The sequence below is a fragment of the Oreochromis aureus genome, linkage group 5, assembly GCF_013358895.1.
Source record: "Oreochromis aureus strain Israel breed Guangdong linkage group 5, ZZ_aureus, whole genome shotgun sequence".
Lineage (NCBI taxonomy): Eukaryota > Metazoa > Chordata > Actinopteri > Cichliformes > Cichlidae > Oreochromis > Oreochromis aureus.
This window is the reverse complement of record NC_052946.1, coordinates 17,468,814-17,481,924: the sequence shown is the minus strand read 5'-3', so window position 1 is coordinate 17,481,924 and position 13,111 is coordinate 17,468,814. Positions and strand designations below refer to the sequence as shown.

General features: G+C 41.7%; 1 protein-coding gene across 4 annotated transcripts; it reads right to left on the bottom strand.

Moving 5' to 3' along the window:
• Positions 1–53: 53 nt before the first annotated feature.
• Positions 54–10,482, bottom strand: LOC116326627 (leucine-rich repeat neuronal protein 1-like). 4 transcript variants are annotated; one of them, XM_031747974.2, is made up of 2 exons: positions 10,154–10,482; positions 54–3,319 (listed from the first exon to the last, which is right to left on the bottom strand). In XM_031747974.2, the coding sequence occupies exon 2, from the start codon at positions 3,114–3,116 to the stop codon at positions 969–971; it is 2,148 nt and encodes a 715-aa protein (XP_031603834.1). In that variant the 5' UTR covers positions 3,117–3,319; positions 10,154–10,482; the 3' UTR covers positions 54–968. The 4 variants fall into 4 exon arrangements, with proteins under 4 accessions (XP_031603834.1, XP_039467888.1, XP_039467887.1 ...); XM_039611954.1 differs by having other exon boundaries at positions 10,316–10,482; XM_039611953.1 differs by having other exon boundaries at positions 10,331–10,479.
• Positions 10,483–13,111: the final 2,629 nt, after the last annotated feature.

Here is a 13,111-nt window from a genome sequence, read left to right as displayed (position 1 = left end):
TATGTACTGAAGATAAAAGCTTTGATAAATGACAGCCATATTAAACACGATTAGTTTTAATATGTAGCATCCACCAGAGGGCAGCACACATTCACATCTATCTGTGGAACTGAGAGCTTACAGTACCATCTATTAAGACATGAGATTCAGAGCCTAAATACAGCATGTGTCATCAACCACTAACACTGTTAATCTAAAGTGAACAGATGCAAAAATTCTAATACCAAAGAGTAACAGAAAACCCCCAAATTTCTGCAAAAGAATCAAAATGTTATTTATTTTAACTTGTTTAGTATACATGTCGCATGTGAAAATAATAAAGTAAGCAGCCAAAAAATGTCTAGCCAAATAAAAGAATGAAGAAAAAGTCAAAAGGCTTCTAGTGCACCTTAAGGAAAAAACATTTGTATTTCTAGCATTTAACATCACATTTATCTGCAAACTAAAATCCTAATATCTTGCGCTGTAAATCAGAAAGTTCAAAGATATAGTTGATACAACATTACTGCACAATTGCTAACATTCAGTAGACAGTTTAACAAGTCTAAACCCCGTTGTCAGCTTCGAAGTTCGTACGAACTCCTTTATCTATCAGTGCGCAACAGATTAACTGTTTTACAAAACCGAGAAAGAAACATTTCTAGTAATGCTGGAAGAAGTCCATCGACCCTGCTGCTGTAGAAGCTTCCCAAAAATAAGTGAGTCAAAAATGTACCACAGAAACAGAGCAGAGCAACTAAGAGAACCTGGAGGCTGACTACAGCTGCCATCTTGGAAAGTCCAGAACGGTTAGAAAGAATCAAACAAAGGCGATACGCTATACTAATAAAAATCCTGCACTTGATCACTCTGCCTCTTATTAGCAAAGCTGAGAATACAAAAAAAATTGCAACTTTAGTCAACTTTTGGCCCAAAATGGCAAAAGTGTGTCTTTGTGCTGCTGGAGACAATAAATCCTCAGTGAATCCTCACCACATGTAATAACTGCGCGTGGTGTCAACAGGAGAGGGTTTTCCCTCTGTGCTGCCATCTTTGTCCTTCTCACCGTCAGCCTCCCATAAGTTAATGAGTGGAGGGTAGAGCTCATTAAGTGGAATGGAGGATGTCTTCAGCATGTATTTCTTCAAGGAGTGGTGGTAATTTTTCCTCTTCCATCTTCGGGCCATGTAGATGCCCACAGTGGCCAGACTGAGGAAGAGCAACATGGTTGACATGACAGCTAGCACAGCTGCGCTTGGGTGCTGGTCTGTCAGGTCCAGGGCAAAGGTAGCGCTACGTGTTGTCACATTAACGCAAGACTTGTGTGTCTGCAGGTGGATGTTGGAGACAGTGAGGCATACCTCGTACTCGGTGGCAGGTTGAAGGTGCGTGAGGTTGTACTCGTGGACATCTACAGGGACACGGGCTGTGTAGGTGATGTGTGGATTGTCAATCTTCATGGTGGCCGAAGCCCACTTCAGGTTTGAGGACATGACATTAGAGTTGACTTTCCAGGACACCAAGATGGAGTGTGACTCCGTCTGCTTGACATATATCTTCATCACCTGAGCGCTGTCGAGGAGGGTTCCATTTATGCGAATGGTGGCGACCCGTGTGTCAGCCCCTTCGGTGTTCTGGGCCACGCAGGTGTAACGACCAGAATCTTGCACCTGCACGTGAGAAAGCCGCAGGGTGCCCTCGCTGCTCAAGTGATAGCGCTCTGACACAGTGTCCATTGTGATTTTGTTTCCAAGAGGAGTCACCCAGTATATATCTGGATTTGGTTCGGCCATTGCCCGGCAGTCCAGGCTCACGCTCATGCCCAGCTCTAGATTCAAGTGGCTGGGAAAGGTGTCATGGGATATAAGGGGAAGACACTGCTCTGTTGACTCCAGCAGCCTGAACTCTCTGACCCGTTGACCTCTAAATTCTGGTGGGGAGGTGCACAGCATGGTCAAGGGCTCCATGAAGCGCACCGTGGTCCTGTTGGAACTCATCCACTGTATGACACAATCACACCGCAATGGGTTACTGTGGAGACTGATCTCCCGCAGATTTGGCAACACATCCACAGTTTGCTTGTAAAGGGCAGTAAGAGCATTATTATTAAGCATCAGACTCTCAAGGGATGGCATATCCCTGAAAGCAAACCTGTGGATATAAGACAGTTGGGGGTTGTTGGTTGCCTCTAGTTTAGTCAGTTCTGGGAGGTTGTCCATAGCATAACGGTCAATAGACACTAACTCCATCATGTTGTTGATGCCCAGCTCCTTCAGACGTAGCATGTTTCTGAAGTCTCCTTCTTGAATTTTCCGGACTGGATTCTTGTTTAAATCCAAGAATTTTAGATTGGGAACTTTCTGAAGGGCCAGTTGAGGGATACTGACCAATTTGTTGTCATAGAAAGAAATGCTCTCCAAATTATCTAAACCTACAAATGCATCAGGTGGAACATCAGTGAGATCCATTCCAGCCAGAACCAGACTTCTCAGCCTTCCTAGGGGCTTGAAGTTCATGTCTAGGAGGCCAATAACTGGATTCTCCCCAATCATGAGAATCTCAAGATTGGGTGTTTCTTCAAACCAGCGGCTGTCTATGACATGGAGCCTGTTGGAGTTAAGGTGGAGGCGCAGCAGACTGTGCAGTCCTGCAAATGCTCGAGGGGAGATGGAGCTTATCTGGTTGTGGTTGATGTAGAGCTCCTGAAGGTTGGAGAGGTTTTGCAGGCAGTGGTCTGGCAGCTGTGTGATCTGGTTCTCCTCTAGATGCAGGGTGGTCAGGTGGTTCATGCTTGTGAGGCCGACAGCTTCCACAGTGCTAAAGTTGTTTTGGGATAAATCTAGCTCCGTCAAGTTAAACAGCACCTCCAGCTCTCCGCTGGTACGAGAGATGGCGTTGCTTTGGAGCAGTAACACTTGGGTATCCACTGACAGGTTGGTAGGGATGTGTGTTAGCCTTAAGTCATTGCAATCCACTGTAGTTGCCTCCTTGTAGGTTGACTGAGGGGTGAACCAAGGGCGGATCTCGCAAACACACAAACGAGGGCAGTCTTTGCCGTGTGCCGGTGACAGAAAGCAAAGAAGCAATCCTATGCACAACCAGATTAGAGGAGGCCAAGGCTGACAGCTGAGCGCCATGTTGTCTGCTCTCCCTGCTCACAAAAGGCTTAAATGAGAGACAGCGTTTGGGAGGAGGATATAAGGGTACGGTTAATAAGCATTAGTCTCCTTTGTAGCTAGCTGCTGTAGGTTGAGAATGGTGATTTCTAACCAAGAGGAAGGAGTGTGCAAAAGACAGGCAGGACAGGCATTAGATCCAAACTTCAACTTGAGGTTTTGACCTGAAAAAGAAAAAGAGTAAGGCAGCTGTTAAGGGATATAAGTAACTGGGAAAAAAATTGAAAAACGGCATAACAGAGTGAAGTGAGAAGGTAATGAGTTCATTGTTAATTTCAAGATGATGAAAAAAATTAGACATGTCACATTTCCATAGCAGCACCTCACAGATGTTTAAGGATATTTAAAATGATGTATCTAACAGGGCAGAAAGAATCTGTCAAATTCATGTGGTTCCCCTTGAGTCACATAGGAATTTATCATCATTTTAAATTGCAGCTTACACATCCAGACATAACTGATAATAAGCAGAAGTGTGTTTAATTAATTCGAGATCTTGAAATGAACTTCAGTTGAAACTAGTCATCCCAAAGGACTGCTTGAAATTCGCTCTTGAGTGAGGCACTCTTTATTTACATGTAAAGCTTTAGTGTTACAGCAATGAAATCACAAGGCATTGCAATGTATTTAAAATCTTGCTCCTCCTTTACTGAAATTGCCATTTTACCCAAGCAGGTTAACTAACAGGGAGGAAGAGGCAACATTTTTAGACTGCGCACTACACTTTTCAGCACGTAGGATGATAGGTTTGTTTTTGCCTTTGCCTCCTTGATGTAGCTGTCTCCTTGGAGATTATGAAAATGTTTTCTCTCTCTCTCGCTCGCTCTCTCTCTGGATTGGTTAGATTATCTGCATACCAGCTTAGTTTCAGTTATCCTCTTCAACAAGCGAGCAGGGTGGGAGCAGCCGGCAAGTCTGGCTGTGAGCCCATTACACAACAGGCTTAATATACTGGGAGTGAGTGCTCTTCACTGTTAATCACTCACTGCTTATGATAGAGACCCATGGTAGGCAGTCACAAAAAAAGTTTGAGCTGTGGACCCGCTGTATAACTGTGCACGTCCAGGTTTGTTGAGATTAAGACGAGCTGACTGACATCCTAAGCCGCCAGGGAATTTTTAAGATTTTATGCTTTTTTGCTTTTGTTCTACAGTCTGATGTCACCCAGTCTGACAAATATTACTAAGAATGACCGGCACAGACTCGACTTTCACAAGCAATATGAGTGTTGAGAGTGAAGAACTGCTGTCAGTTTCTTTGAACAAATAAAAAGAATTCCTCTAGAAAAATAACATTCTTCTTTTAGCCAGTTTTGCACGTGCAGACACTGTATCTTGTCTGTATGTGAGGTTGTGTTTGTGTCTATGTGTCGGTACGCAGCCTAAACAACTGAAAGGAAATCTCCACTTATTCCTATAATAGGAGACAGAGAAATGAGAAAGCAAAAGAGGCTCTTGGCTTTCTTTCACTAAAACAAACAACTGCAGTTTCAGCTTCCAGTATGACTAACACTAACGCTTGTTTTGATCCTCACATACTGAGGTTGAGTTTGTGCATGCGTGTGTGTGTGTGCAAGATGGGTGACATTTATTTCAGATCATAAGTAGCAGGTTCCTCAGATATTAACATAAAATAGATACAGATTGTTTTCCCTCTCCTTTCATATGGTGTCTGTTCACGCTTTGCGATGTGTTGACAGACTCTCGCTGTTTTTCCCTTAACATCGCATACACCATCATGTAAAAACTGCTTGACAGATACAGAATAAAGGCCTGTGCCATGTCGAGAAATAAGTTGTTTCTAGAAATTGAAATGCAGCAGAGGAGAGGAACTGCACATGCAAAAAAAAAAAAGAAGCTTTCAACAAATTCAGTCAAATACAGGAAATATACCACAGAAAGTTTAAGCATTAAAGCTTCAGCGCTCACCCCAGTTCCTCAAAGAATTCATATGCTACCTTGGATCAGGTGGCTGATCTCTGCAGTGACCCGGTCACACACAATCCGATCTAATCGATTCCCTCAGTGTGACTAAAGTGTGGCAGCAGGAACGTGTGCCTTCTATTCATAGATCCTGATTAGAAAACTCTGAACATGTGGCTTCTCCTCCTGCTTTTAATCATCCATCATTTAAATAATCCAGTCATATGTTCTTCATTTTAATTACTTGCCTATAAATATATGTAGAAATCTCCTCGATAACACATTTATCTGTCCTCTCTCTCTTGCTCCATGTGTTGCGTTGCTCGGGTATTAAATTGGAGAAGACAGGAGGAGTGATGTTTGTTTTCATGCTGAGGCCATAAAACTCAGACACCTGCCACTAGGTTTCTGGCAGCCTGGCAACACTGTGGGAGTCAGCATCCGGTCCCCACCTATGTCTTGCTGTGTGTACGTGTTGACCTTATTGACCCTGGGAAGTTTTGTTGGGCACATATGCTCTTTTTCACTGGTAGTTTGCTTCATAATGATTGCAGTACACAAATTTACACTTACACTCTCTCCGCTCAACCCACACACACACACGTATTGTTGGCCACAGACCAGTTCTGCTGAAGTGATTGGAATGGCTTCCCACCTGTTCATAACATCGAGCCTTTGCTGGTCCAGTGCTAAGCCATGCAGCCTGCTGCTCTGACGCCCTGCTCACTGCTACTCCTGATAACATGTTTGAAGGATAACTTAAATCTATGTGCATTGCTCTTTTTTTGCATACATTGTGTCAAAGTGTTATGGCCTTTAATGCACACTCTTACAGTTTTCTACACAGCTTGTGTGTTCTGTGCAGTCTTATAGACAGCTTCTGTAACTGAGAAGCTCCACATACAACTTCCTCATGATAACTATATATTCTGTAGTTGGCAACACACTTTAGTCTCACAATTTAAACTGCAACAGAGGACTTGTAAAGTCCCACCAGATCATATCTACAAGAGGGTGTGCGGTGGACGACTTTATGAACTCTTGTTTTCAGTGCTCTCAGGGATGCAGCAGAGATTCGGTTTGAGATATAATATAATACACTCACTGCCACAGCAGGGCTGCACCTGTTGGGTACGAGCACCTTTATGCTGAATATCTATTGCTAATCGCTCGGCTGTGGCAGCAGAGAGCACAGATATTGTATGAAACATATTTCTTCTTACATTTGGATCTACACTTTCACACAAAATACATTTTTCGTCCCATCGCAACACATCCCCCCGACACATACCCGTCCTTGCCTATTCTTATTTGACTTGCTGATTTTTACATGCATGCATACTCAGAACACTAGAAGGAGGAAGAGAAATCCTTCAGTAGCTCGGCATTATCCAGCTGACTGTCTAAACTGAAGGCTCAAGCTGAGGGGATTTACTCTCACAGCACACCCAGTAGTTATAAGGTTTTAATCCAAGTTCACATTATACATATAAAATGCGTCAACATCCATCTACAATTGCTGCACGGAATCTACAATTGCTCTGCACTTGGTTCAGCTGAACCTTCAGAGGTTCATTGGCCCTGAGGGTCCGAAGCATGACAGCAGGATGTAATTGCGGCACATAACGAAGTTTGTCTGTTCCATGTTAAGGCTCCATAAATCTATTTATAAGACATTTTCTTTGGACAATACAAGTGGCAAGATAATGAGAGCCCCTGAAGGAAAACAGACCTGCAATCAGATGCAGGATCATTTCTCTTTAGATCTGCGGCGTGTGAGTCTTTATGCATGCACCTGGCAGTCATTGTTTTCAATCACAGAAGTTAAAGAGGGCTCCCGATTTGAAAACACTTTGATTGAATAAAAATCATGACACTTGTGTTGTTTTATGAGTAATTTCAGTTCATTTGATTTTACACCTTCTAAGAATTGCTGCTAATATTACATTTCGCCATATGCCCCTGGCACAGCCAGGAGGGACCTCACTTGATAGCGCACCACATCATTTTTCACAGGAGACAATTCTTTCACCCATCTGTTTCTGGGGCCCGTTTCACTGGGTGCAAAATGTGAGCAGTGTTTCTGAATCAGCAGCCACACAACAGGCTCACAGACATGCCATCACCATGGCAACGGCTATGCCACCGGCATTTGTTCCATAACCAAAGATATGAGAAGACAGCTATTAGTGCCATCAGGCAGCGAATGAAATATGCCAGTAAAAACTTGGGCTGGTGCAATAGAAACCCACTGGTATGATTAAACAGCCAACCATATGTGCAAGGAAAACACTGCCCTCGCAGAGGAACCAATAAATAAAACTATACTTTGCACATGCATCACCATACGCTATATTATAATAAGACACTTATTCATTTACTAATGCTTCGAGTTTGCCATGACAAACAGCATCAATCCAGAGCTGTAATGTGGCACTGAAAGCTAAGCAATGCCGCCTGATGTTTCCTTCATGTCCTCACTGTGCTGGCCTGCCTGAGAGACATCCTGTTTCTGCTCCATTAGTATGCAAGTGTCTCACTTCACATCACAGAGGGCTTTGGTGCAGCTGCTGATTGCAGAGGTGTAGCTGAGAGGGATGCATGTCCACCCAGTCAGGAAAAAGATAGAGCGCAAAGAGAGAGAAGGTGGAGAGCTTGAAGACTACAGGAGGAAACTGCTGAGCTGAAAACGCCACAGGACTGAAGGAGCAATGACAAAATCGAATAGTATGTATGGAATCACGGAAAAGTACGCTGCATGATTTCTTCAGAATCCAGTGAAGGTTAAAAGTCGCAGAGCAGCAAATTGTCTCTGTATTTCCATTTACCACAAATCCATACAGGAGGCTTATTTCCCTGTGGAACAGAGATGGATCTTGACACAATTTTTCTTCTTTGACTTTATTTTTTTTCTGTCCCTTTTTTTGCCCACACTCTCCCTCTCCACCTCAGCTCTCCTTAAAGTTGCAGCGTGTGTGAAAAGCCAATATGTTGTCATTGGAGTATCGATCAATCATAGTGACATGCCAAGGTCTCTAATCTCTGGGGAATCCCTATTTGGAAAGACTCAGAGGTCAAGGGAAATTAACTTTCTCTGTTTAAATTGACCTACTGCACAAAGCAAAGGAATCGTGCCAATATTAATTCTTTTGAGTGGATTTTTAGCAAATGTGATTCTTCATTATGTGTGAGTTTACATGTCGGAAGGGACAGTGAAGACTGCATGTGTACAATAAAAATGTAGTGAATGAATGTGGTTTGCATCGAATGAACTATAAGTCTTCACAAACTTAGTTCATTTACCATTTCTTATTTTTACCTACATTTTCAGTGTTTTAGTTTTTTTTAATGACATATTTAATCTTTAAATTGACAGAGCATCATATTTTATTTAAAAAAGGCTTTTTAAAGTACTATGTAGAGTGTGAAAAAACATATACTAATAATAAAATAAAATAAAAACACTCATTCAGTCACAACAAAACGACAAGACCTTTTAATGGCTCATGCGTTCCCATGTTTGAATTCAGATCACACTCTCAAAGGAATAAGGTCAAGCTGTTGACACCCTCAACTCCCCTCCACCACTGTGGGAACTCCAGCTCCAGAACATGCTGCAGCGGTAGCCCTATGGCGCACAATGGCGCACAGACACACCAAGTCGTGTCTTTGTGTCGGTATTTTCTCACACTCCCTGTTACCAGCTGAGGAGATACGTCACTGTGCATTGTTGATGCTAAGATTCGGGGGCACAGCCTCCTGAACTTTCATATCACTGGCTCGCTGGGCGACTACACAAAGTTGTGTGCTTGCATTTGCTGGAAGACTGTCAGTGTGCATCTTTTTGTCTGTGTAAACAAGATGACAAAACTCAACCAGACGTTTGTAATAAACAGTTATGATCTTCAACCCTTGGTGCCGCATTAGTGATCTCAGTAACAGGTGCTCTGTAATGCAGCAGCTGAAACAACAGAGCCAACTTGACAAAGGTGACCCGAACAATGCAGACCCCCCTGCTTTCTTTTTAGTAGAAACGCAGGGTTCTCTGTCTCCTTCCCCTCCTTGTCATAATTTCAGACACTTCCTAAGGATTCATTTCCTCACCCTTATTTGGTATGCATATATATATATATATATATATATATATATATATATATATATATATATATATATATATATATATATATATATATATATATATATATATATATATATATATATATATATATATATATATATATATATATATATATATATATATATATATATAGAGAGAGAGAGAGAGAGAGAGGTGAATACTACTCAGCTGCCCCAGTGCACTCTGCACTGCACCGGGAAACTATGTGTAAATGTTACACTACATTGTTAGTCAACCAACTACAGTGGAGAGTCTTCAATACTGCGCGTTTAACAACGATCCATTTAGAGATGTATTTAGATCTTTTATGGAGAAAACTGTAACAATTAAAACAAAATAATTTCACTTAAAGCCATTTTTAACACCAGGTTTGGTTCATGTTTTCTTTGTTTTCCTGCGTCCTATCGTCACACATTGATGATTGTCTAGACTTGGAACGGCTCATAATAAAGATATGCCCTGTAGAGACTGACTGCAGAGCGGAATCTCCTCGAAAAATCACTGCAAAAAAAAGCATTTTATTGATAAGACTGACCGAGCACACACCGCAGAATGATAACGTCCAAAAATCGATAAACCTATTTTACTATTATTATTATTATTATTATTATTATTATTATTATTATTATTATTATTATCATTATTATTATTATTGAATAATCTATATTTCCGTTTGTTCGGGCAATCAAATCAGTCTTGTCTCTTAACGAGTATCCATTATTGTCACGTTGGATCTTTGTTGAACAGTGCAGTTCTCAAACCGTGAGATCTTTTTAAGAACTGCAAAATGATGACTTCATCTGTATCGTTCCGAAACGGATTAAAATATTAATACCGTCATACAAGTCAGAAATTAAGAAAATCGCCTGAGCTGTTCTACGGGCATGCACCCAAAAACATCAGCACATGCATAAAATAAACAGGCGTTTTGCTCTCACCTACGAAGCGCCGAATCCTCCGTACCAAAGAATGCTGCAGGCTACTGTATGTGACCCATGCAGCATCCGCTACTCCAGGAAGATGCCTGAGCGGTGCAAACTATGTTTTCGAATACAAATGTGAACCCGAACGAAGAGATTTTGTAGCAAAGCACCCCGTACCCCGGCTTTTCGTACCCCTTCTACTCCACCTGGTGTCTGAAACACGGCGACAGGCGATACTTCGCGCAGCTTCCAGAGAGCAGCTGCCCTGTGCAGGTCAGCTGGACAGAAACGCCTCTGACACCGACTCTGGTGCCCAAACAAGCAACCTCACCATCTGTTCTGTCATCACCACCATGGGAACGAAAATCCCACCCTACCGGCCGCAAACTGCGATGCGCGGATTATGTTGTGATTGAGCCTCAGGCTGAGGAAACAATGACATGTGACTACACTGAGACTATTTAGATGTTTTCTTTTTAAATTATCAGTGTTATTGTTGAGCGCTTAAACATTGTGCGTATTTTCACTCATCGGGTAAACCTTACTGATATGTAGTTATCACCAGTGAAACAAAGGTGTGAAAGTGTTTTGTAGAGGACGCAATCCATAAAAAAAAATCTTTTGTCTGCCACGAGCTCGGAGTTAATAATTCATAATAATTATGAATTGAAATGGACTTTAAAGTGGATCTAGTCACCCCACTTCTTCCCCCATTTCCCTAGCTCTCTCCTCCACGTGCATGCGCGCGCGCCCACACACACAGACTCGGAAGTTTAATGACTAACATTGAATTCCTGGACTTTTACCATCTTTACACACCTCTGGCCCTTACCCACTGGTTTCTCAAGACTAACTGGTGGAACATAGAGTCACTGCAGGCATGGATGACCCGGAGAAAAACATGAAGAGAAGCTAGGTTCAGTGATATAATGATAATGTAATTTGATAATGTAATGATAATGTAATTTTTTATTATAATTGAATTGTTAATGATTTTTGGCTGCTGGGTGTGAACTTTTTGGCTTGTAGAGCTTCTTAAGTTTAAGAATCACTCAACTTGAACATTATCAGAACCCTTTGTCCAGATCTTCAGCATTAAATTAAACTGTTTACGTCACAGGGATTTTCTTTTATCCACATACAGAAGGTGAGTCCCCCACACTGACATGTAAACGGATTTAGGTATAAAGCAAGTAATACGCAAACTCTTCACACAAACACAGGAGTCCATTTTGGGAATTTAAGAAAGATACATATTTCCTACACAACTGTCACTTCTTTGGATTCATTCTTCCTCCTCCGCCTCCTGCTCCTCCTCCCTCCTTTTCTTGGGGGAGCCGTGAAAATGACACTGTTTCATCACTTTCTGTTTGAGCTGCTAGTCTGGGCGCTGGCTGTCAGGTACTTCATCCAAACTACAGCTACGGAGAACAGATGTGATCATCAGTGCGTGCAAGAATGTGTGCGAGGATTTCATGTGCAGGTTTTGCTCATTTACAAAAGAATTAAGGAGATAATTACAGATATATGTATATACTTTGTCAGCACAAAGACACTTTTGCCATTTTATAGGTTTTTATTAAAGCTTTTATAGATTCTCCATTCCACATTAGTAGACCAAGTTTGGATTTGTGTACCACTGATGAAATACTGCAGTGTTCAACCATTTCACATGGTTATGATGGACTGTTAATAGAAAGACGCAAACAGTTAAAAGAAAAAGCAGACACATATTTTGTTTTAGCTTGATTTACCCTGCTGATGGATTATGAACTGTTGACCCCAGGAAATAGATGACTCTTCAGATTCAGTTAATACCGAGCAGACCCAAAAGGAAACCTCAGTGGAAGTTAATATGATGGCGTCCTTCTTGTGACATCCACATAGTAGGCATTTTAGGTTATTCTTTTTGTTTCGTTGTTGGAATCTTGAATCTTTTTTGAGGAGAAAGATGCTATATATTCACCATTTTGATTTGTCACCGCCTAACCCTTTATATCAGAGTGTTCTGAACATTCTCCTCAGACCCCCTCACATTGTAGTGGAGCCCCGTTTGAGTTGCATCTATCCATTGTTGATGGGAAACAAACAGACCAACTCCTGTTCTGCAAATACAATATAATATTGTACATGTCAACATGCTGATGTCAGAAAACTAAAGGTGAGAAAGTGCACCTGGAGATTTTCTTCTTCTTTTTTTTTTTACCACCCAGAACTCAAGAATCAGGCAGCATTAACTAAGAAATTAACCTTATCTTCTTTCACTTTCAGTCAGTTTTCCTACAGAAGTAAACATAAAATGAATGAATTAAATTATAGGTCATATTTTAGTCTAAAATCAAATAGAACATGTCAGCAATAATGACTAATTTTGCATAATTTATTTTGGATGTGCAGGAAAGAGAGCAGAAAAGAGAAAAGCGAGCAGGCTGACGAGGAAACAGCTGCATCCTCTGAATCTCAGATGATGTTCTAGTCTAGATTTACATTTTGAATTATTCCATATAGTTGCAGGGCGTCTAGGTACAAATGTATAATTTTTTTCTTATATATGCCAATTTTCAGAATCCATCTGGAACTTTTTCTACGTCCTTTGTGATGTACAAAACTGGCTACTGCTCACATTGTGCTACCCCCACTGAGAGCTCAAAGTTGATTCAGCAGTCAGTGCGTGCGCAAGTTGCAACCGGCAAATCATAATTTCCCACCATTAACCTGCAGTGCTTGTGGCGTGGTTGCTCTGGCAACAACTCCCTCCCAGGAATGGCGATGCAGCATATCCACCGGTTTATTAGATCTCCGATCACACAGCTCCCTCCACATGACCATCTGGGAAAAACAGTCACAGAGAAACATGTGCCCCCTGTTTTACCTTTCGCAGGTCTTCTCATGATTTTGCTGCACTGCACTCTGCTGAAGAGACGATAAGATGTCATTTTTCTTGTCAGTGCTTGTTTGGGGTCATAGATAGGT

Coding starts and splice junctions, on each gene's coding strand:
- LOC116326627 (XM_031747974.2), bottom strand. CDS start 3,116: ATGGCGCTCAGCTGTCAGCCTTGGCCTCCTCTAATCTGGTTGTGCATA.